Source organism: Zeus faber (assembly GCF_960531495.2).
Source record: "Zeus faber genome assembly, chromosome: 1".
Taxonomy (NCBI): domain Eukaryota; kingdom Metazoa; phylum Chordata; class Actinopteri; order Zeiformes; family Zeidae; genus Zeus; species Zeus faber.
In genome coordinates, this window is record NC_137193.1 from 25,615,314 (window position 1) to 25,640,088 (window position 24,775).

General features: G+C 47.2%; 1 protein-coding gene across 1 annotated transcript; it reads left to right on the top strand.

Annotated features, from left to right (window-relative positions):
* Positions 1–1,509: 1,509 nt before the first annotated feature.
* Positions 1,510–24,775, top strand: LOC307242915 (inactive phospholipase C-like protein 2). The gene is made up of 12 exons (XM_080017541.1): positions 1,510–1,922; positions 12,577–12,678; positions 12,790–12,939; positions 13,056–13,216; positions 14,499–14,979; positions 15,547–16,785; positions 17,290–17,539; positions 17,637–17,923; positions 18,542–18,745; positions 20,128–20,203; positions 23,202–23,311; positions 23,617–24,775. The coding sequence occupies exons 1-12, from the start codon at positions 1,659–1,661 to the stop codon at positions 23,770–23,772; spliced, it is 3,480 nt and encodes a 1,159-aa protein (XP_079873667.1). The 5' UTR covers positions 1,510–1,658; the 3' UTR covers positions 23,773–24,775.

Sequence of the window (24,775 nt, forward strand, 5' to 3'; positions counted from 1 at the left end):
TTTGTGCAAAATCCAGCTGATAATTGTGTCTACACTACTAGAAGGTATTGACGGATGTCAGTATGCACCACCTAAGGTTTATGAGGATTACTAAGGTACGGTAGCGTGAGCAAAGAGTCCTGTAAGAAGACAGAGGCCTAAGCACGTTGACATGATGTATCATTTCGTAAGGTCAACTGTGAATGATGGAAAAATTGTTTGGATTATTGCCCAACAGACCAGTTGGCAGCAGATGTGATGATGAAACCTGCAACACAATTGAAATTGATTAAGTTTGCAAAGTTTGTTTGGGGATTAACCATGTATGCAAAATTTACATGATGCAAGGTCGAAAGATGTGGTTTTCTTTCATGATAATTTGAGAGCAAGTGGGGGTTGACATGAAAAATGTGCTCTTAGTTAAGGAGCTTATTGAAGAAGAAAGAAACAGAAAGAAACAGTCTTTATTCGTCACCCAACACACCACACTACAACACATGCTTGCACACACACACACACACACACATGCACATGCTTTGATGGTGGCCGGTGAAATGGATCCTCTGCTTTTGACCCATCCTATTATTATCCTATTATTGTGACATGGACGATTGTGACGGAGACAATGATAACGATGAGATCCGTTGATATTGGCATAAGACATGTGTGTAAATAACGTGTAAATAATGGGCATGTATCAATAAAGTTCTATTCAAGTGTGAGTTCAAGTCGCAGTAGAAGTGATGCCTCACTGTGTGTTTATTCCGGTAGCACTGGGTACATACGCCAGGTGATTTTAACAAACCTACCACTTACAAGCTATGTACTGTATGCGAGTTGAGGTATCTCACACATCCTCACCTAAATAACTATATTTAAAAAAGGACAAACTCATAAATGACCTTTGATTTTTATCAACAGTGTATTTAGTATATGTAAAGGCAAAGGAGTAGGAGGATTCATACAGACTGCCAGTCAACAGGGCATTTTACTTCCGAAAGTAACTTCCTCAAGCAAGTAACGTGATTGAAAATGATCTGATATGTTGGCTGTACTGACCAGTGTGAAAGTCAAGCTCTTTTTAATCGAGCCAGGCAGCACGCTGTATTTGAATGGTATAGACTGGATTGCGTTACTATGCGTATATTCCGTAAAGCCCAATCCCGGAACTTTGCTTTTATTTAGGTTAAGACGTTACTTTGGCATAGTTTCGTACGATTTTAATCTTTTTTTTTTTTTTCATTTTTATTTTCTTAAATCAAGTTATTTGATTGTGTTCCACCATTTCATTCATTTCCAATAATCGTAATTGTTATTTTAATGAAATTGTCCCCATGACATTAGTCTTAGTCATTAGCCTGCAGCAAGGAGGACGCACAGCGCCAACCCCACGAGAGGAGGCTTTTGAGCTCAGCTTCTGTGACGCCGCGCTCTGCGGCGTGGACGCGCGTCTACGCTTCCTCAACGCAAGCGCACAAAAGCGACGCACGCCCGCGGTGTGGCAGGGGAGTCGACTTTGCTTTCCTGCCTGCGACGCGCGTCGGCAGAGACCAGCGAGGAGGAAAGCAAGTTTCCCTCAAAACACGCGCGATGGGATCTCTCCTGCGTGCCCTTCCGCGCATGGAGACCCGATTCACGCCCCGGTGAGACCCAAAGGCCCAGAGTTGCGCGTCTCCTGGATGGCCGGATCTGGGGAGAGGAGCTCCGCCGGCGCGCCGGGTTCTGCCGCCGGGTGGAGAGCCGCTCCGGAGCCGGAGCAGGCGCTGCGGAGGCTGCACGCACGCCGGGAAGAGCCGCTGGCGAACGGGGGAAGCGCCAGCATGTCGGACGGGAGGAGCCAGCAGGACACCAGTCGGAGCAGCCCCGGGTCGCCGATCTGGACCGAGCGCCCCGGAACGGATGCGGCCGCGGAAGCCATCCCCCGGCGGAGCAGTCTGATCAAGGTAGGCCCGGTCTGGGAGATCCCCTCCCGGTTCGCAGATGAACATCTGTGCGGTATTCCAAACCAAACTTGCACATCGCCCGCACACACACGCACAAGAGAGAGGAAAGGTGTGAGGAACCCTCCTTAAACTTTGTTTTTGAACGTGTACAGCCGTCTGTCTCACTCACAGTTTCTCTCCAGTCTTCCCACAGACGTCAGATTTTGTTGAATTTATTTTTTAGATGTAGTCGACATTAACAATGCGTTGAAGATGGTGATGATCAAAGCCCTGACTTTTCTGTGCTGGAACCCGTGTCCTTACTGTACGGAGGTGTTCAGATTAGTATCAACAGGTAGTAAGTGGCCTGTTAGAAATGATGAAAACGCTTTCCTCACTTTGACCACCTGTGAGATAAGGTATACAAGTTTATTGTCCGACTGAGTTTGGAAATTATTATTGCTTGTTGTGCTTTAATAAAGGTCTTGCCACGTCATTAACAATCCCATGACTTTTTTTTTTCTTTTCTGTGCACGGCTTGTGGCAAGGTGGACCCCCTGCTGTTTGCTGTTGTTTCTGGGATAGTCATGGTTATGTGGGCTTGTCGCTTCTCGTCTGATTGGCTCGCAGTGAGCACGGCAGGAAGGAAGCAGGAGCAGCTTGACCAGTTTCCTCATTCAGTTCGTGGTGAAATATTGCTATTGAGTCATGTGCAGCAATCACGACGACGCCTTTCTGTCACTACTGAGCACGCACGTACGCGCACACACACACACACACACACACACACACACACAGAAGATTAGATCCGATTAGATTCAACTAATTGTCGTTGCGCAGAGTACAAGTACTGAGACAACGAAATGCATTTTACCCATCCTAGTAACTGACGTATCCAGGAACAGTGGGATACAGGTATAAGTGGTTTATAGATGATCATTTAGAAACGGCCTTTAAAACAAAGATATGGCGATTATGTGGACTTCAAACAGCACTTTAAGGATTATCTCAATGTCTGTTTAATGCTGGGGTGTGTTTTAAACCATATATGCACACACACATACACACATGCACACACACACACACACACACACACACACAACACACACACGCACACGCGCACACACACACACACACACACACACACATACTTTAACCTGCCAGCCACAGTGTAGATGCCTCTCTCTCTCTTATCTCTTCCAGTGTCCTGCGAGTGTTAAATGACCCTTCATGATGATGGTGGTGGCGATGATGGTGCTCTAGCAGCGCTGACACTTCACACGTGCTGTTCTGTTTGATGTGGCCCTCAATGTCCCCACGAGCATTGGTGCTACAGCCTGCACTTCAAAAGAGCGGCAGTGGTAAAGAAACAATAGATAGATGGATGGATAGATGGATAGACAGACACAGAGAGATAGATAGATAGATAGATAGATAGATAGATAGATAGATAGATAGATAGATAGATAGATAGATAGATAGATAGATAGATAGATACACTGTGGATAGACAGACAGATAGATAGACAGATTAATAAACATCTGCTTATGCCGTGTAGTCGAGAGGAGATTTCCCTGTGTGAATGTTATGAAGGTCAGGGGGTGGCGTGTGTTTATTTGGGGTGGACCCTAAACACCAGTCCACTCCCTTGAGTCTACACTGGCTGTAGTCTCTCAGTCGGGGAATGGCTAATCCCAGAATTCCTCACGATGGGACAATCCTCTTGATATAGGAAATATGCCATTTGAGATGGTTTTAGCGGTGGTCGTGGCTCTTCTGAGTCTGGTTTTGCAGGCGGATGGGTGGTTGGGTGGGAAGTTTGATATGTTTGGCCAGAGCCTTCTGGACATCCAGAGTCCGTCGTCCTACGTTCTGCTCTCCAGGAGCTGCAGGAAGCGAAGTAACCCCGTGATCTCTAATTAGCTGGTGTCTGTTTCATCATCATGGTAGATAAGCATCAGGTTTTACCTTCTACACACACACACACACACACACACACACACACAGACACACACACACACACACACACACACACACGCAAACAAGACCAGGTTGCTACACAGCTGAAGGAGATCCTACTTTCTAGATCTCGCTCTCCTGAGATCCACACACCTACATTTTACAATGATGTGCCCGCTCTAAAATACACACTGCTCGTGTGACTGTGGGTGTATGTGTGTGTGTGTGTGTGTGTGTGGAGTTGTTGGGGATATACCTCTGTCACATTTTTGATGAATTTTCCTCGCTATGAGGATAGCACATTTACTGTGTATTATCGACTTTATTATCATCTAGTCAGGGACAGCAGATTAAATTGAGCCTTATGGGCTAAATCTGGCCCACTCACAGTTTTACTGTATATTAAAGGGCATTAATGACCAAAAAAATATAGGGAATAAAGATTAAAGAACATGTCCAATTATTAATATTAGTGGTGGTCAGTGTTTTGTGTAAATATATGTATTTATATGTATATGTACACACATGAATTTGTTAGAATGGATGCCCGCATGGTTGCGTGAATGAGTGAATGTCCCTAAAAATGAATGTGTGTGCGTTATAAATTCATCCAAAGTCATACTCTGTGTGTGTGTGTGTGTGTGTGTGTGTGTGTGTGTGTGTGTGTGTGTGTTTGTGTGTGTTGTGTGTGTGTTTGGCTGGGAACAGCTTCAGCCAGCAGCAATGGCACCCAGCTGGGGAGTAGATCAAGCAGCCTGGAGCGCCTGCTACGGTTCACACTGACATCTTATTCTATAGCTTTCGACGGCTGAAGCGCTGAGCGGAGGGATAAACCTTGTGAGGATATGAATATTCATGTGTGTTTTGTGTGTCTCATCAAGGTCACCACAGAGGCAAATGGAAGAAAAAAAACCCCACTCGAAACTTTGACGAGCCCTTTACTCTTCCTGCTCTTTTAGGCTCCCGTTGCCTACAGTTGGTTGTGGCGGTTACTGGCGGCTTACGGAGAGACGACAAGTGACGTTTATCAGCCCAAATCATGGTTTGCAACCTATTAAAGCTTTCTGTGTGTGTGTGTGTGTGGGTGCGTGGGTGCGTGCGCGTGTGTGTGTGCGCGCATTTGTATAAGAGGGACTTTCAAGGTTTTAAGTGTGGGTGAGCATCTGCTAGTCTGGTCGTCGTGAAGGGCGGTGGTTTTCTCTCAGTGGTGTCTCGCTCGGCTCTGAACGTTGTGTTGTGACTTCTTTCTCGTAAGTTCGCCGCCCCCACCACTCCGGCAGAATTGAATGACCGCATAGTGTTTCCTGTTTCTCATTTTGCCGTCTCTCTCTATCTCTCTCTCTCTCTCTCTCTCTCTCTCTCTCTCTCTCTCTCTCTCTCTCTCTCTCTCTCTCTCTCTCAAGCTTGAAATCATTAACTCTAACAATTTTTTTTTTCTTTTTTTTCTGTGCAAAACTGGGGGTACTTTGGTATGTGCTTGGTATACTGAAATCTGCACATATATCTCTTACACACAGCCGAATATAAACGGACATTGTGACCCTCCCTGAGGCTGACATTGGGGAAAAAGTTGGAACCGACGCATGGTAGAATAAACCGTGACCAGCACGTGTATAGTGGAGTCATAACATGGAACAGTGGAGAATAGGGATCCTGATAGTCAATGGAAGTTGTACGAGCATATACGTAATGTCTAATTTATCCATCCATAAAAAACAAATACTCGGTCTGACATAAACATGCAGACGGTATCTAATCGTTGCTGAACGTCAATTTTTTCACTCCCATCAATTACATGTAAAAACATGTGGTGAACTGTACCTCAGCTGGCCAGTAGGGGAACGTGAGGCCCAGAGGGGATTCATAGGCATATGCTGCACATTTGATAATATTTACATAAAAAAAAATTTTTTTTGCTGGAGGAAATGTCCTCTCCACTGGTCTTAAACCTTAACTAGTTTTAACTAGATCAGCAGAATATATTTTCAATTCTTGGATAGGCATAACATACATGTGTTACTTGAAGAAACAATGACTTGCAACATTTCACGCAGTATCATCCTAGTATCTCACAAGAAACCATGACACTGTACTGCAAATGTATTTTCCCCTCCATTTCTATAAATAATTTTAATGTTGCCCACTAAATCAAGTGGTGGCAGGCTGGACCGGAGCGCCTCGCCTCACTGTAGTCCATATATCTGCTGACAAAAACACTGGCCGAATTCCAAATCAATTCCTCCTCCAGCCTCTGAATTCCCTCTCTCACTCTCCCTTGCTCAGTTGGTCTCCCTATTCTCCTTCCTTTCTGTTCTTTCCCGTTCACGCTGCCTCACTCACGGTTCTGTCGTTCTCAATGAAGGGAACAGAAGATGCCCACAAATGACCTACATTCTCATTCTGCTGACTCAGAGGATCGGCAATAAGTAATAGTGGCTCCTATTATCCATACTCTCTCCCTCTCTCTGACATCATAGAAAGTAATCGTGACAAGCTCGCTAATGAAGGCGCGGGCAGACCCATGCGCTGGCTTAAGCACGGCGGATCACAACACTGTTCCCCTCATTCCAAGTCACAGAGGGCAGGCTCCGGCTTAAAAAGTTGACAAAACAACAGGATAATAATGTGCACGAGGCTTAAAAAGTCTTGTTTTGAATACACGGAATGGGAGATGTTCTCCCAGAGTGCCCGGCTGTAATCTGTAGTTGAAAATATGTAATGTATATAGTGATTGGATAACGAAGGGCCTTTTAAAAAAATAAAAACAAATGAGGAGAGAAGAGTAGCTCTCCAGGCAAAAACCCAACAAACAAGTCAAAGAGGCTGTGAAGATGGAAGTTGAATCTGTGTCTCAGGTTGCGCAGATAAGAGACGGTTGGACCTCACACTTGCTGCAGACAGTTTTGCCTTCACTTGTAGATGTGACCAATATAACTTCAGAGCAGAACAGGGTGATGTAACGGTGGAGATTATATTGTTTACAAGGGGGATGTATTGTTCAGAGTGGAGGATGTTGATAAGGTCCTGAGAGAGGGGAAACTCTGTATAAGGCCATTGGTAAAAATTCCATTTACCTCTGGTTTTCTGTGTTCTGTTTAATTGTACATTCAAGGAGTAGACGATGCCAGCTTGATGGAAGTCGTCCATCATTTCCCCTCTGCCTGAAAACAGCAAACCAGTGGTGCCTGATAGCTTTACACCTGTGGTTTTTAACACACGTCATTTTGAAACCTTGTCAACAAACTAGAGTGTACAGAAAACAGTGGTTTCCCATCGGTTTGCTTACCGACACAATATTAAAATTGATGCTGCTCACTTAGAAAACCCCAAAGTAAAATGCCAGATTAGTGTTCCTCTTGTGCGTTTAACGCATCGCAACCCCATTTCAGGGTGCATGAACCGATCACAAAACATTGTTCTTTGGATAAGGTGCTTTTCTCGTCCACCTGCGGCATCATCACAGGGTTCAGCGCTCTGGCCATTGTTTTTCACATACGTGACTCCCCACAGATGTCTAGCTTGGTAGCTGCCGTCATCAAACGACCTTCATCAAAGGTTCAGCCGATTCCCACAGATCTGAATGCAGTCGAAACAAAAGAATGGACTTCAGATGAGTGCCGCTTCCGATGCAACACCTCCCCCCTCAAGAGACCAAACGATAGAAATTGCCTGGTCCATATACTGACCTTTGGAGCCAACTATCATGGAGTGCGCACCAAACATCAGTCAAGGTGTTTTTTTCTTCTTCCTTAAACTCGGGAGACTGAATGTGAATCAAGTCAGCCCTCAATGCGGTTTACACCTGCTCCATTGCGTCAACATTGACCTTCAGTTTAACAGCTCGGTTTGGCTCTCCTTAACAACATCTGGGAGATTAAGCTGGAGAGTGACTTTGGGGAGTAGTAAAAGAACCATCAAGAGTCTTTAAAGGGAGGGCACAATCAAAAAAGTGAGAACACCTAATGGATCCTCCTACCAATCCCTTAAATCGTCACTTTAAGACTCTGCTACCAGGATGAAGGTGGAGGTTTTCACAATTTGAAATGAAGATGACACTGAATAGCTTAGCCGTTTTTTCTTTTCTATTGTGCTTTAAAGGATGGATTTGTGGTTTTCAATCCAGGCCTTATTAAAATGCCTCTTATGGCTGGTCATGGCTGAACATTCTGCTCAATATGCTGTCCCAAGAGGGCAAAGTCTGAAGCCGTAAGATAACCCCAGTTAAATCTCCGGTCTTTTTTGTCTTATGCCGAAGAAAGAAGTTTGCAAACTGTGCATTTTATCAGGTTTTTCAGGGTTTTATTGACTTTTGCACTTCCAAGAGTCAGCTCCTTTGGCTACCTCATGCCAAGGCAAGAGACTAGAAACAGGAAGCTGTGCCGCATGCTACGTTACACTTTGGATGCACTGTGGGAATTGCAAAATATATTACTGTTACTTAAATCATGTCCAAAAAACATACAAAGACCCATGGGAATATGATGCGAGTTTGCCATTTTCGCGTTCTTGCGTTTGCCCCATTGGACTGCATTGGAGCACAGTGAGAAGCTGCAGCAGGGTGGAGCTTCTAGTAAAGCGTTCAGCGAGGTTGTACTATGGACTGTTATAAATGATGGGAATCAACATTCTAGTAAGGCCTGATTTGAAAATGGCAAACCCGATTCTTCAAAGCAAAAGTGAAAGTCCATGGTTTGAAGGTTTGCAGGCAGTGAGTTGGTTTGACCGTAATGTTCCTCAGTACCCATTGTTTTGGTTTACTTCCCCTCTCTCTAGCTTGTCTTTTTTTTTTGTAACCTCAACTCTCACTCCTGTCATCTCCTGTGTCTGCTGGTCGCACCGTCTTAGAGCCCTCCACACACAGGATGTTCTCACGCCTCTCCTCCCTTCCTTCTATTTACTTCTCTTGTACCTGTCTGGACCCCTTTCGACCTTTTGGGATCGACAGTGTCTTAAAACCACCACGGGATCAATGGTGCTAAGATGTAAAGCTTTGAAGGAATTTCCTGACAGTCCTGAGAGCGTCTTTCATCGATATGTGCTGCAACGTTAGAATGCCACGACGCCCGGCGTCATTCACATTCAGTCACAATAAATGCATGTCATCGGCCTTCCCATCATTCCTTCCTCCTCACGCTCCTATGTAGTAGCTTGAGCCTGCGCTTCCTGTGACGCCCTGTGCGGCCACAGGAAGCTCAATGTGACCAACTGACACTCTGCTTCCTGTTTTGAAGCCACTTGTGGCAGTTTGGGGATGTTATCCACAGTCTCATGGCTTTCAACACTTTCTGTTGGGGGAAATATCTTGGGTTTCTCTCCATGAATGAAGCGTGCATAAATATTCTGGCAGGCATTTCATTTGATAAGTAAATGCAGTTTCAATTACGTTATGGGATATGAGGGGCGATTTCCGCATGATTTATACATACAAAGGCATAGCAGTCGCTCCTTGTGTAAACTCACTCCGACATAGAAATATCCCTCTATATCCGACCCTTTTCAGCTGGTGTACTGGATCAGATAAGATGTAACATTCACACACATTGATGAATGGAGATTTATGGTTTATTTATGATTTAAGATTTTTGTGTGTAAGTGCACACCATATTGTGGTTTGACAACTGCACGTTCATATTATATTGCCAGAGATAAATCATTTTGGAGCCCTCCCCCTCTCCACCTAATGGCATGGATACACCACAAGACTTTCAAAAGACTCAATCAACTCATAGCAATGGACGGAAGATGTTTCCATCCTGGTAGTGAACACACTAAAGGATTTTGCAAGGACTGTGAGCCCAGGGGATCGTGGGTGTCCAACACACACTTTAGGACTAAAGGATTTAAGACGAAAGGTTGCTTTGACATTATCTCAAGTCTTAGGTCTCCTGTAGTGTGTGCGCGACTGGAATGGACAAAAAGTCTTTTGAAAGTCTTTTGGTGTATCCCTGCCATTACGCTCTATGTCTCTCGCCATCTCCCTATTAGGCTCTAGTCTCCCCCTCCTTCTTTCTGTTATCAAGAGTCAAGACATTCATCACATACATATACATACTTTCATACACATGTATCAATGTTTGAGGCCAATTCCTTAGAGATATAGAAGAGCTCCTCACATCTTTTCACACACACACACACACACACACACACACACACACACACACACACACACACACACACACACACACACACACACACACACACACACACACACACACACACACACACACACACACACACACACACACATACACACACACACACACACACACAATGGTGGTATCTCTGAACACTCCAAGGGCACAAATCACAGCATGACATTGCAGCCGCTGGAGACCCTGGAGCGGCCCTGCGGCCGACCACATCGCTTATATGCATGATAACCACCTCATGCATGCATGTAACCGAGGATGCGTTTTAAAATGGGAAAATGCACTGCGGTCATGCACTGTAATTCCCACTGATAGGACCACAGAAAGAGAGAGCACTCCTGATAATATCATAGAAAGAGAGAGGGAGAGAGACCAAGGCAACATTGATTTTCTGCAGCTGTCATTACATTGCGTCATAGGCAAGAGAGATAAACCAAGTTGAGATACTAGGCTGATGTGTCCACTGATGTGTGTGTGTGTGTGTGTGTGTGTGTGTGTGTGTGTGTGTGTGTGTGTGTGTGTGTGTTCAAACTAGCTACCGTCTCCGTGCCTTATTGTCTGTTCGGGTTTTTTCTTTTTGGACATCTTAGAGATAGGAAGACGGATCTTTGCTTCCAATTCTCCTTGTTCTTTTCTTTTCAATGAAGAAAAAAGAGAATCGCTCCAAACCTCCCAGTAGTAGCTCCGAGGAGTCCGTAAGAGTATCACACATAGCAGAGGGGAAGGATTTTAAAGGGGGCCTATTATGCTCCTTTTTACACGAGTCGATAAAGGTCTCTTGAGGTCCCCAAAACATGTTTTTGGAAGTTTGTTGCTGAAAATACCGCTCAGATTATGCATTCTAATCATTCTAACATGCCTCTATAACTCTTCTGTTCCAAATCGGGCCGTTTTTTGTGGGAGGAGCCATCCTCCCGAGGCTCAGAGGTCTGTGGGCTAGTGGCGTTTGAGCATGGCTTTCGGGTACCGCTCTATTTACCTCACAACTTTCACTGATCTCGACTCATCGGTCCACCAAAATCTGTTTCTGAGGTGCAAACTAAGAAGTCCAGTCGCTGAATCTTCAGTCATATTAGATCAACCAGGCCTCATTTAAAAGTTGGTTTCGACGTTGGTTGCAGTGCTCCAAGCTGATGGGAGACCCGGACACCGCACCGCAACACCCCGCGACTCTCGCACATGGGGGATTTTTTTGTTTCATGTTAACGTCTGAAAATAAAATAGAACACATACATCGACAATAAAAATACAATTTTTATTGGTTTTGTTTGGAGAAATGCACATTCAGGCGTTCAGAGCAGAGTCGAAAGCCGGAGCATTTTGCTCACAGCGATTACTTTGTCATTGGTTTACCTCATTATTTGACACTTTGTCCACGTCTAATATGAACATCCGACATTGTAACATTCTATATATATGAGAGAAAATAACAAAACGCGTAATAGGTCCCCTTTAAGAGGACGTTCATCACCCCCATCAACCTCTCTCTCTCTCTTGTTCTATAATTGAATGGGCTCAGTCCCCTATGGCCTTCATAAAATGGAATATAGGAGGAGCAGCCTCCTGTCACAAATCCTGTCTTTTGGCTGTCTTTTGCCCTCACACCCCCCCCCCCCCCCCCCCCGCCCCCCCATTTACCCCCGACCCCCTTCCCTTCCTCACTCTGCGAGTGCTCCAAAAAACCTTATCACTTTCAGAGGTGCACCACCATTCCAGTCGAGGCCCTTTTCTTTCACACATTCATTCATATTCCTTGGACGCACCACAACTCAGCTCTCTAGCCCCCTCACTCTTCTATCTCTCCATGTGTCCCTTTCTCGCACTCTTTCATCACTTACGGTGCCGCTCCATTCCTCCACGTGCCTCGTGGGCACAGTACTCGCTATTGAGATTCAATACCTTGAGGGTATCGGCTGCGGTGCATCGATACTATCCAGTCTTGGAAAAAGCCAGTGGGATCCAATGCCACTCTTCAATATCAAATAAATCAATAATTTTGTGATCAAATACATCTTAAGATTTGTACATTAAGAGTGACCGTGTCTCCTCGAATATCCACGCTCTCATCGGTTCCTGTAAAGTTCTTTTTTTGTGTGCCATTTCCTTGGTCAATATATAAGATTGATGCGCTGTGACATTGACTCAACCTGACTGGCCGTGCCAATTTAATGCAGGACGGGCAAAATTAGAATTCCACAGCATTGCCACAGTCTTGTCTGGTTTGATTAATAGTCAAGGGCGGACAAACTGCTTCAGGACATTAGGACATTGTCTAGTAGGCTCATCCTCTTTTTTACGTATGCTTATGTAAAAGGATTACTCTAATTATCATGATAAAGATGATATAAAAGCATTGTTTGCATCATGCCCAAGCACAAGTGTTCCCATATGAAATGATCCCTAGAAGATCGCTCCGTCCTTCGTCTGTCTCTCACCTGAGATTTATTGTCCTGTACCTCCCTTGTCCTTCTCTGCCTGAACTTTTTTTTTTTTTAATTTGCTTGTCCCGTTTGCTTGCTCCTCCGCCTGCCCTCACACGCCTCCGCCTGCTTCACCTTCTCCGCCAGGACGGTTCCCGAGCGGGTCGCGAGAGGAAGAAGACGGTCTCCTTCAGCAGCAGCCTGTCGGAGAGGAAGATCAGCAGTGCTGCCGACTGCATCCACTCCATGGTGGGTTATTTGAGATCCTTCTTTGGATATCATGGGCCTTTGCCATGAGATACGCAGTAGGCTGTAGGGCTGTATTGACCCTCACAGCTCACAAGGGCATTTTGGTTTCAGGTTGAGGGCAGTGAACTGCGGAAGGTGCGACCCAACTCGCGGGTCTACCAGCGCTACTACCTCCTGGACGCAGGGCTGCAGGCTCTGTGCTGGGAACCGTCCAAGAAGGAGTCCGACAAGGCCCGTATCTCCCTCCTGTCCATGCGAGAGGTCAGTGGCCACAAAAGAGACTTTTTATGTTCTCGTTTTGTGTTTTCAACCAGTCTTTGTTCTTCGCTGCCAACCTACTGTAAGTGGACTGAAGGTGCGTCCTGCTCTCACTTTAGCTACGGACGGGCCGCAAAACCGAGACCTTCCGTACCAGCGGGGTGTACGATCAGATCTCGGAGGACTGCGCGTTCTCCATCATATACGGGGAGACGTACGAGAGTCTGGACCTCGTGGCCAACTCTGCCGAGGTGGCTAACATCTGGGTGACCGGCCTCAGGTATGGCACGGAGCGAAGGGGGTTCTCTTTGGGACATCATAACGACAATAGCATTATTTTTATTCTTAATACTGAATTATACTTAAAGGGATGTTCCGGTTTTTGGGGAGATTTCACAGGAGCTAGGCTAGTTGAACCCCCTGCATCCTTGCTTTGAGCAGACAAAGTTGTCATGCCTCTTAGTATCTTGATTCTGGACACACAGGAAAGAAATAGGTATTGACCATATTGTCTGAATCTTGGTAGAATAGACAAAAAAGCTAGTTTTCCCAAAAGCTGGAGTATCCCTTAAAAAAAATCGAATAACTAAAAGCAAGATTGCTAATAGACATAAAATCAATAAAATAATTATGAGAATAAAATCATAACAACAGAAAAAGATTTTACAAGGAAAACACAAAGATAAAACCAAACCAAGTAAAAAGCGAAGTAATGTGTACTATGTGTAAAATAGGCCCACAGATCAAGGGGATCTAATAGCAAGCGGCAGGTCATTTCACAGCTGAGGAGCCAACGTAATGAAAGCTGGACCAGGATGTCTATATTTTATGCATTGAATTTTAAAGTTGTTTTCATTTGGGGTTATAGGTAATAAATACCCGACCAAATCATTTCGGTTAAGATATTGATATTTTTTGCTTTTTGTGAACGATCGTTCTGGCTCAGGGCCAGGAAATGAGGAAGAGGAGGCAGGCGGAGGCGAAACAGTGCCAGTTGGCGTGTTTATTCACAAGTCTCCCGAACAAAAGGTGGCTCGTTGGCCGAAAAAGAAACTGCGGGCTCGCAGGCCCATATATATATAAATAGTTCGGGGATATCCAGGTATCTCCAGTTGTCGCTACTGGTTCGTGTCCCTCCGGCTGGTTTGCCTACACGCCCATCCTACTGCAGGGAAACACACACACACACAGTTATACCTTCCTGTTTTTGGGGATCAGCCGAATCAGCGGAGTCCCTCCGCTGATTCGGCTGATCCCCAGCAGCTGAGCGGCCCCGGGATGGGAGACTGCACCGCCTGTCTGCAGCGGCGGCTTGGCCATGCCCCCTTGGTCCACCACACTCTTATTTGCTCTTTGACTCTTATTCTACTGAGCCATACTTAAGAATTTAAAAGTGGTAATCCGTATTTGCTACTTTCTATAGCGGGCACTTTATAAGAAAACGCCATTCAACGTATTTGCGTTATGCACGTGCCCCTCTATTTGCTGTCTTCATTCTTTCAGTTTGCTTCATCTGTGCTTGATGCGATGAACCCTGCGACTCCCCTCCTTTCTGCCCCCAGGTACCTCATGCTGTACGGCCGCCACGCCCTGGACATGATCGCCAGCAGTCAGGAAAGCCTCCGTCACCGCTGGCTGGACCAGTTGTTCTCCTCTGTGGCTCAGTCCGACGAGGGCCAGGGGGAAGCGGAGCCGGCAGTCGGTTTGCGCTCCGCCGTGGGCTTGATCCACAGCGTGAACCCCGGCGTGAGCAAGTCCAAAGTGGAGCACAGGTTCAAAGAGCTACAGAGGGTCAGGGGGAGGACTTGGGGGGCCGGGGCCGCTACGCCGAATAGCCAAGGTGGAGCTAAAGACCACAATGAGAACAAAAGACACGTGGGGGACGGTGAGCGGGTCACCAAGCAGGAGTTCGTCGAGGTGTTTCACGACCTCTGCACCCGTCCGGAGATCTACTTCCTGCTGGTGCAGTTCTCCAGTAACAAGGAGTTCCTGGACACTAAAGACCTAATGAGGTTCCTGGAGGCTGAGCAGGGCGTGGTCCTGGTGAGCGTGAGCGGACGCACCCACACAAACACGCACACGCACTCGCACTCAACTCACGCACGCACGCACGCACGCACGCACGCACGCACGCACGCACGCACACACACACACATACACACAAAGTAAAAGCAATACAAGTATTAAAGTATAGGGTCAAATAGATGCTCAATTACTGCCATTAGAATTACACTAAAGGGCAACATGTTCAAGCAAGTGGTTTCAAAATTTTTAAGTGTATTTGGAATGCTGTTTTTTGGGAAGAAACATTATACATCAACAACAAGGACAAAGGACAAAAGCACTAGTACATTTAGACATAGAAAGAATACCCTGACATAATAACAGTAACAGTAAAAAGACAATGAACCCCTTTAAAAATATACTGAAGTAAAAGTAAAATGTACTGTATATCTAATCCAATCTTAAATAATTGTAACTGAGCAGATGTAACTGGTTAGAGGCAACCCATTCAGAAACCACATAGTTCAAAAGTCAGTCAGTCATTTTCTCTTCTCCATGCTCGCTACTGTCTGACTCTTTCTTCTTTTCTTTCTTTCCCATCACCAGGTGAACGAGGACACCAGCCTGGAGGTCATCCAGTCCCACGAGCCGTCGGAGGAGGGTCGCCAGCAGGGCTGGCTGTCACTTGACGGCTTCACCAGCTACCTCAACTCAGATGAGTGCCACCTGTTTGATGCCGAGCACAGCGCAGTGTGCCAGGACATGAGCCAGCCCCTGTCACACTACTATATCAACTCCTCCCACAACACCTACTTGATCGAGGACCAGCTCCGGGGGCCCTCCGACATCACCGGCTACGTCCGAGCCCTCAAGATGGGCTGCCGCTGCGTGGAGGTGGACGTGTGGGACGGCCCAGACGGCGAGCCACTGGTTTACACCGGACACACACAAACCCCGCCCCTGGCCCTCCCGTGTGTGCTGGAAGCCATCGTGAGGTTTGCGTTTGTGGCCTCTGAGTATCCGTTAATTCTCTGTCTGGAGAACCACTGTTCGCTTGGGCAGCAGGAGGTGATGCTGCAGCATCTCGTCAGGATACTGGGGGAGAGGTTGCACACGGACCACCCTACCGAGGGGGAGCTGTACCTGCCGTCGCCGTACTCCCTGAGGGGCCAGATACTTCTAAAGGGGAAGAAACTGGGGCCGGGCTGGGAAGAGGAAGGAGATGTGAGCGATGAAGACGAAGGGGCAGAAATGCGTCAGAGAATGAAGGCGAGCAACAGCGGCGGAGGGGGGGTGGGGCCGGACGGCGGGGCCGGAGGAACAGAAAAGGAGGTGGGGCAGAAAAGTAACCCCGCAGCAGTAGTCCCTCAGTGCGGTGCTCCCCCTACGCTCCCCAAACGCTACAAGCTCCTGAAGGAGCTCTCGGACCTGGTGACCCTCTGCCACTCTGTCCGCTTCATTGACTTCCAGAAGTCGTCCAAGAGCCAGAAACCCTGGGAACTGTGCTCCTTCCGCGAGTCCTTGGCCGTGCGCCTCGTCGGAGAGTGCCCGGGCGACTTTGTCAACCACAACAAGCGTTTCCTGTCCCGCGTGCACCCCAGCCCGATGCGCTTCGACTCTAGCAACATGAACCCGCAGGACCTCTGGAAGTGCGGTTGCCAGATCGTGGCCATGAACTACCAGACTGCCGGGCTGATGATGGACCTGAACACGGCTTGGTTCAGGCAGAACGGGAGCTGCGGCTACGTCCTGCGGCCGGCCATCATGCGGCAGGAGGTGTCCTACTTCAGTGCAGACACCAGGGACACGGTGCCCGGCGTGTCTCCTCAGCTGCTCCACATTAAGGTGCGATGGGAGATTAAATTAAGACAAGGTTAGCCAGGGACTCCAAAAGACTCCCATAACTCAACAGAGATGATTCATAATCCAACCCATCTATGATTTTTAAATAAACAAACATTCAGTGCCATAAACATTTCAGTGATCTTCTCATGACCTTGTGATTTCACCCATGTTTTCTTGAAGGACATGAGTGACCTCAAATCTATTTTTAGCCCGTTTACTAATCAGCACACGACCTTACATTCGATTTTTTTATATCGTCTCTATTTGCCTTTTTTATCGGAAAATTGAAATTCAATTCTCATACTGACAAAGAATGGATTCATCGGAACTCAAATGGAACTACAGTTACTAGAATGAATATCATCAGGAAAATGGTCAAGGGTAATAATGGTTGCTAACTAGTAGACTAGTAAAACTGTATTTGACACCAGTCCTGTCCTATAAAACTAATGTTATAGAGTTAATAAATAAATTAGTATGAAACAGTCTTGATATTGATCACAGGTGATCAGCGGTCAGAACCTGCCCAGGCCGAGGGGCTCGGGGGCCAAGGGGGACGTGGTGGACCCCTACGTGTACGTGGAGATCCACGGCATCCCGGCCGACTGTGCCGAGCGCCGCACCCGCACCGTGACCCAGAACGGGGACAACCCCATCTTCGACGAGAGCTTCGAGTTCCAGATCAACCTGCCCGAGCTGGCCATGGTCCGCTTCGTGGTGCTGGACGACGACTTCATCGGAGATGAGTTCATAGGTCCGTGCCCGGATCAAAGGTCAACAGGGTCACAATGAGAATCTTAGAAGTTCAAAACGAAACCCTGAAATGCAAACACTTAATTCGTCCCCCGCAGGTCAGTACACCATCCCCCTGGAGTGCGTCCAGCCGGGCTACCGGCACATACCGCTCCAGTCTCTGACGGGGGAGGACCTCCCCAATGCCAGGCTGTTCGTCCACGTGGCCCTGACTAACCGCAGAGGAGGGGGGAAGCCTCACAAGAGGGGCCTGTCTGTACGAAAGGCCAGGAAGGGGCGGAGCTACGCAGCACTGAGGGACCTGGGGGTCCGAGCCGTGGACGAGGTTTTCAAAATGGCCGCCCCACTGTTGCAAGAAGCTACCGACCTGAGGGAGAACATGCAGGTGACTAAAGAGGGAGAAAGAGTGATGGAAAGAGGCATGTTATTCTGCTTGAGATTGTCAAGACCTCTTGAGATTGACCTCGGAGCGCAAATTTATGGGCTGTTTCTCATGACATTTCATTCCAAGTCTAAACTTACAAGAGAACGTTGCTTAGCCACGACTACAAAGAGTCATAAAAAATAATGACTCTGACGGGCAAATATCAATGATTGAACAAAGTCACTTTATTGCTTTTAAATTGGGACAGCCCTTCCAGCTCAGGGCTGTAATTTGATCCGCTGTTGCTTGTTTAACCTCGATGCAATAAAAGCACAATCACGGCATCGTTGGAAGGCATCCATGGCTCCCGACCTGCTCCATCTCAAACCAAATCACTCTAGAGAGGCCAACAGAAAGAGCAGCGGGAGGGCAAATCAATATGCCGACGAAAAGGCAACAGCTCCTCCATGGAAGCAGCTTTTCATTTTGTGTGTGTGTGTGTGTAGGAGTGAGAGAGACGGAGAAAAAAACATTCCCATGAAATCTGTCTTTTAATTTCTAAACATTCAGACAATGTGAGGGGGCAATTTGACAGATGGTCCAATCTTTGCGTCCTTCTTACCAAACTTCTCTCTCCAGAACTCGGTGGTGGTCTTCAGGGAGCTGTGCGGGGTCTCGGCGGTGGCCAACCTGATGCAGTGCGTCCTGGCTCTGGGCTCCCGTGTTTCAGGACCGGACGGGACCCCCTCGGTGCTGTTTGACCTCCAGGACCAGTATCCCGCCGCCGAGCCCCAGGGGCCCCTGCCCGAGGTGCTGCGCAGGGTGGTCTCCACCTTTGAAATGGTGAGTCTCTTTCCCATGCGCTGGTTTTCCCCCTCTTACACACTCTCCTAGTTTTTCCCCTATTTGTTGTTCCTTTTGTCCCGATCAACAATTTTACCGATCTCCTTCGTTGGCTGCTGCCAGTGTCTCTGAAAGACAGACTGCGGTTCTGTTGTGCGTAATACACTGTTATGTAAGACGACGCCCAAATAATTTTTGTTTTCCTTGACACGCCTCGACTCAAAGACTCAAAGATTGAGTGTGTGTGTGCCTTGAGCAGCCAGACAGTCGAAGCTGCGAGGGATGCAAACAGAGCCGCTTCTACCGCCGTTAAGCCGCGATTTAGATCTCCATGTATGATAAGTGACATGTTAATTCAGCCAGTTTTGTGTGTGCGTGTTAGGGATGCAACGGTACACGGTATGTTATCACACTTTTTCGGTCCGCCCCCTACGGTTCAATACGCACCTGCGGACTACAGTACCGTGGCAGAAGTCCGCCAGACGTGTTGGCCATTTCCCTCTATATTACAGACTTCTCTTCAGACTCTCTCTCTCGCTTCCCCTCGCACCAGGCGCTCTCCTCTCCTTCCACACTCTCCACTGACTTTCCACGAGAACCTCGCACCCTAGACACCTGGGCCAATTATCCTATTACACCTTACCTACCAACAAACTCAAACCCCCCCCCCCCCCAATAGTCGCACACACACAGCGTTACACTAGTTATTTATGACAGAACAATAAGAAAACATTTTTCCACTGTACCGTTGCATCCTTTGTGTGTGTATATGTGTATATCTGTGTACCTTGTTGCAAAATGCTTTCCCTGTTTCCTGAATACCATTTACATACCATTTGAATGTCATTTCACTAAACAGATTCCACGCGTCACTCTGTCGGGAGCGGAGGGATTGTGAAGAACACAGGGAGGAAATGGCAACACAGTATGCTTGTGCATCTGTGTGTTATTGTTACATAGTTGTATTGGATGTGGTCAACGTAGTGTGTTGCAGTCCATTGTCATTTGTTAAACACCATTTATTTTCCCCGCACAAAGAGAGGTCACCTCCCAGCAGGCTTTTCCAACAGGAGGTACAGAATTAATCAGACAGAAGCTCCCAGTGTCATTAATGGTGTGTTATTTTTAGAGGAGCTGTCACATTCGCTGGTGTGTGGGCACTTGGATCTGTGTGTCTTCATTAGTGGTTACACAAAAGGCAACGATCGGGTCATCGATCAGTGTTAACAATGTTAGAGCCAGCCGATAACATGTTTTGAATATTATCTCCCCAGGCGTACGTTCGATCAAATGTTCACGTTATTACATCATTTAACCCTCAAGATAAATATTGCGTGTGTGTTCTATGTTAATAGCTAATGCTGATTTTGTTTGATTTGCAGATGGTCCAAGCGAGCAGAGCCGTGATCGAGCTGTCTGACGGAATCCACGACAGAATCCTGCATGTACAGACAACAGGTGTGTGTGTGTGTGTTTGTTTCCCTAGTTGCTCACTACTTGTGAGGACCAGTCTCCGAATTGGCTATTTTCTGGTTGAAAGTGCACTGTAAACTTGGGTCCTCACTTTGATACCAGTACAAGAATGTGTGTGTGTGTTTATAACTGAGCACACCCGCCCACGCTGTCTCCTCAGCGGCACTCTTACCCACACTGCAGCGGCCGTTTTGCTCATTATCTCCTCTCTCCTCCCACTCCCCCATCCCTCCCTCTCCTCTACGAGCTGGCCATCCATCCCTCAGCTGCCTCCCTACGCTCTCTCTCTGCTTTCTCCCACCATCAGCAGATGGAATTCTATTCCAGGTCCGCCATGCTTGTGACGATATTTACCGACCTCCGTGATTTGTGTGTGTAGACGGATCTGTGTTTTTGGTTCGGAACGGGCCAAATTGCTGCTGTCCATCTCTACGACTCTCTACGACTGATGACATTACAGAAACGACTGTTTTTTAAGATGATAAAATGCACTGTTCACCTCTACTTTTTGGGAAGCCAGACAGACTGATTGTTGCCAACTGTTAGTGTTTAAAACTAACTTTAAAGCAACATTATGAAACTTTTTTTTTACCTTATATAACAGCTTCAAAATCATTTTGATGGTACACTGACTTGTAATATAGAGAATGGCACTTCCATTCCCTCCGACCCCTCGAACGCCTGGTCATGCACTATGTAACTTTGGTGTTCGGGCGCGAAACCACAGGAAAAGTGCATGACGCTTTACGGCACTACATCACTTGCTTGATGCTTGGTGTAATTACTATTTTGTTTGGATGGTAAAATTGATTAAAAAAAGAAAATAAACGTATAAACTTGCTGGTCAAAATGTCTGGTAATAATGCTCCTACAAAACTTCGCTTCAATTGCGCCACAGGGTTTGTTTCACCCTCTGACGCGTGCGAGCTGATCTGCCTGGCTGAGCACATCTGGTACCTGCACCGGCAGCAGGGGGCCGATCGCCGTGCCCTCTCCCCCTGCGGCTCCCAGGGTGCCGTGGACTGAGCGTTCACTGAATCGGCGAGGTCCATGCAAGGGGCACGGTAACCGAGGTGTACATGATATCTGTGTTTGTTTCACGGACTGTTATTGAAACTTGACCTATAAGGTTCAAATTTTTATTTTTGGACGCCGCAGCAAATTTTACGACAGCGGCGTAAAAGTGAAACTGCGCTCAGAAACTGCAGGGCTGCCAAATCTCAAATCCCAGAAGTTACATAGTGCTGCTTTAATAGAGCCGCAGCACGTCCGACATGTGACTGCATGGATAATCGCTGTAATCCCAATGCTCATTTGCTGCTCAACTGTCTGATAGAGACAGAATTCAAAAGGTTGTACCCCTCAGAGCCCACAGCACTGTCCCGCCAACAAAGCTCTGCTTGTACACACTGAAGGGGGGCGGGGGCTCGGGTCAGGTCATCCTGATGTAGAGGGGTCAAGCCCGGGGGGGCTGGGGAGGAAGGGGAGATGGTGGTAGGGATGAATGAACGTCTCAAATTGGAAACTGGAGGGGAAGACAAGTACAAAGGAACAGACGCCTTTAAAGAGCTATTGGACACTAGAACATGTTTTTAAAATTGAAACTGACACATTCCACTTTTATCCCATGAAACACACCAATCCCGCTCATAATATGTAACGTTTCTAATTGGCATTACATATATTAGTATTAGTGTGTCTCAGCGCCATCTAGTGATGGAAATCAGCACAATGCATGCTGGGGGGATGCGGACGTAGATAAGTACTACAATTTAAAAAAAGATAAGAAAAACGAATGGATGGTCCAATTTTATTCAATATATTTTTATAAGGCAGGAAGGGCTGTATGGGTTTAACTAAAAGGCAGGAAACAATGCAACACAAACAGGTCTGTTCTCTTTGACATCTGGCTCCGAGTCAGATGTGGCTGCTGCTCAAACACTGCAGGCCCTTCCTGTGAGACGGAGTGAAGCCATAAAAAGAATTGAAGCACTTATTCTAAAGTTATTTTGGCCTCCGGGCCAAGAGAGTGTGTTCATTTCTGCATGTGTCTGTGTCTTGCTTGCATGCATGTATGCGTATGCATACACACGACACACACACACACACACACACACACACACACACACACACACACACACACACACACACACACACACACACACACACACACACACACACACACACACACACACACACACACGCGCTGAGAAATAATGCTGCCGCAACTGCCTCGCTTGGTTTGACAGGGAAATAGCATGCTTCACACACACACACAGACATGCACGCACGCACACACACGCAAGCACACACACACACACACACACACACACACACACACACACACACACACACACACACACACACACACACACACCATGTAGGCTTGAGGTTGCCAGGCAACAGCGGAGATGGGTATTTCTCAGGCAACCTCTATAGACATGGAAGTGTAGAGCAGTGACAAACGGTGTGTTTGCAGCGGTCTGTCCATGTTTGTACACTTCATCAACAAAAGCCATTTTGCAGAGAATGTTTTGTGCAATTTTTCACTTCTTTCTCCTGTGTGAAAGCTGTGTGTGTGTGTGTGTGTGTGTGTGTGTGTGTGTGTGTGTGTGTGTGTGTGTGTGTGTGTGTGTGTGCGCTCGCGCACGGTCACCAATTTGCTCCATAACTTGAAATGGTTAATGTCTGTGCTCTTCATTATTGATCAAAGTGATTTGTGCCCTACGTAAACCCATTTCTGGGCGTTTCCATGGTAACAACGGGCTAGCGGCCCAGCGCGGCTCGACGGATCCAGGCGCTGCGAACTGGCCCGCGGCCCTGGCTCACCACACCACATTTTCCAGTCTGCGGTTCTCCATTTATGTTGTCTTCATATTCATTCTGTTTCTTACGCCTTTATGAATCAATCAATATGGCCACCCGTTGCCAACACTTAATTTATTAAAGGCTTTGATTCATTTCTGCGTGTGTCCCGCCGCAGCCATGGAGTTCCACGAGAGGCTGCAGGGTCTGGCCGCCAGGGAGGGGCTGAAGGGTCGCAAGGTCAGTCGAGCACTGGAGAGTTTCAGCTGGAACATCACCCTCCTTAAGGTCAGCGCGCGCACGCATGCGCACACACACACACACACACACACACACACACACACACACACACACACACACACACACACACACACACACACACACACACACACACACACACACACACACACACACACACACACACACCTGCAGGGCTGGAAAAAGTGCACTGTGGTCCAGCCCTTCAGCATGTTACTCATGTCTGTGCCCTCTCCCTGCCTGCCATGTCGCATCCGCTTTGTCTAACCTTGCCCCCCGTCCCCCTCTCCGCCCTCTTCATGACCTCCCTCCCTCATCCCCTCGTCCCCACGCAGGGCCAGGCCGACCTGCTGAAGCACGCCAAGGCGGAGGTGCAGGAGAACATGAAGCAGGTTCACTACGCCGCCCTGACGGGGAACCTGGCGAAGGACGGCCCGTCGGGGGGTCGAGCCCGCCTGCGGCACTGTCAGGAGCAGGGACCCTCAGTGTAGTGACACCATACGGCTTTGGGCACGAAACATTTACATTTCACCCCCACTGTTGAAAACGCAAAGCCCTCTTTAGGTTGAAACTCTTCATGGTTCAATCGCTGGCCAACAGGACGCTGCCGTGACGGCCAACACACGAGCCCCGCGACTCGGGGGTGGAATGAGGATTCAAGCCAAAATTGCCATGGAAACATTCCTGTGACAGCCTTAACTTCATGACCTCTAGTTTGTTTCTCTGCAAAATATAATGAGTCCCTTCATCCCCCCCAGATGCCCGTCTTTCAGAGGAGTGCAGATATATTGAAAAGGACAGAGAAGAACAGCCGCCCTTTGGAAAGGGGACAAGCAAATGAAGCGGTGTCATTTTGAGGCCGAAAGGCACGGGGCGCAGTTGATGTTTTAAAATCGAAATACGGCAGAAGCGGCCTTGAAAATTAAAATGTAAAAAAAGTCACATTTTTGGTTAGTACCTCTGTGGCGAGTTATTTTTCTGACACCGCCTGTGATGACGGAACAGTTTTTTTCCGCTACATCATGTCAGCCGGTTGCCAGTCCAGGGCTGGGAGTTCTATTCAGCGGAGTAAGACAATCACCGTACCTCCTGAAGGACGCCGTTGAAATTCAATGTGATCGGGGAGGGTTTCCAACTTTCCTGCCTTTAGGTTTGATCATGTGCACTTTTTTTTTTTTTTTTTTTTTTTTTATGTATCCGTACACAAGATGTTTATTAGGAAGCCAATCAGTGGGGGGGACTGTGAGGAAGGGAAATGGCAAAATGTCAACTCGGAGCGAATGTCAAAGAAGAAGCAGCAGAAAAGGAGTAGAAAACTGGATTCATTCAGGTTTAAACGTCTTGTATTTAAGTGACACACTGAAAAAAATAAACATTAAAGAGTTACCGAATGAAATCAGTGCAGCTGCTTATGCATTTTTTTGTCCAAGTATTTTTTTCCCCCCCTCAAATTGATGTGCTGAATATACTGCCACGGAAGCCCCCCTCTCTCAA

Excerpts from the sequence above, each read along its gene's own strand:
- LOC307242915 (XM_080017541.1), top strand. The coding sequence starts at position 1,659 with ATGGCCGGATCTGGGGAGAGGAGCTCCGCCGGCGCGCCGGGTTCTGCC. Across the intron at positions 18,746-20,127 it reads TGGTCTCCACCTTTGAAATG|ATGGTCCAAGCGAGCAGAGC; the intron begins GTGAGTCTCTTT and ends TTTGATTTGCAG. Across the intron at positions 23,312-23,616 it reads GGAACATCACCCTCCTTAAG|GGCCAGGCCGACCTGCTGAA; the intron begins GTCAGCGCGCGC and ends GTCCCCACGCAG.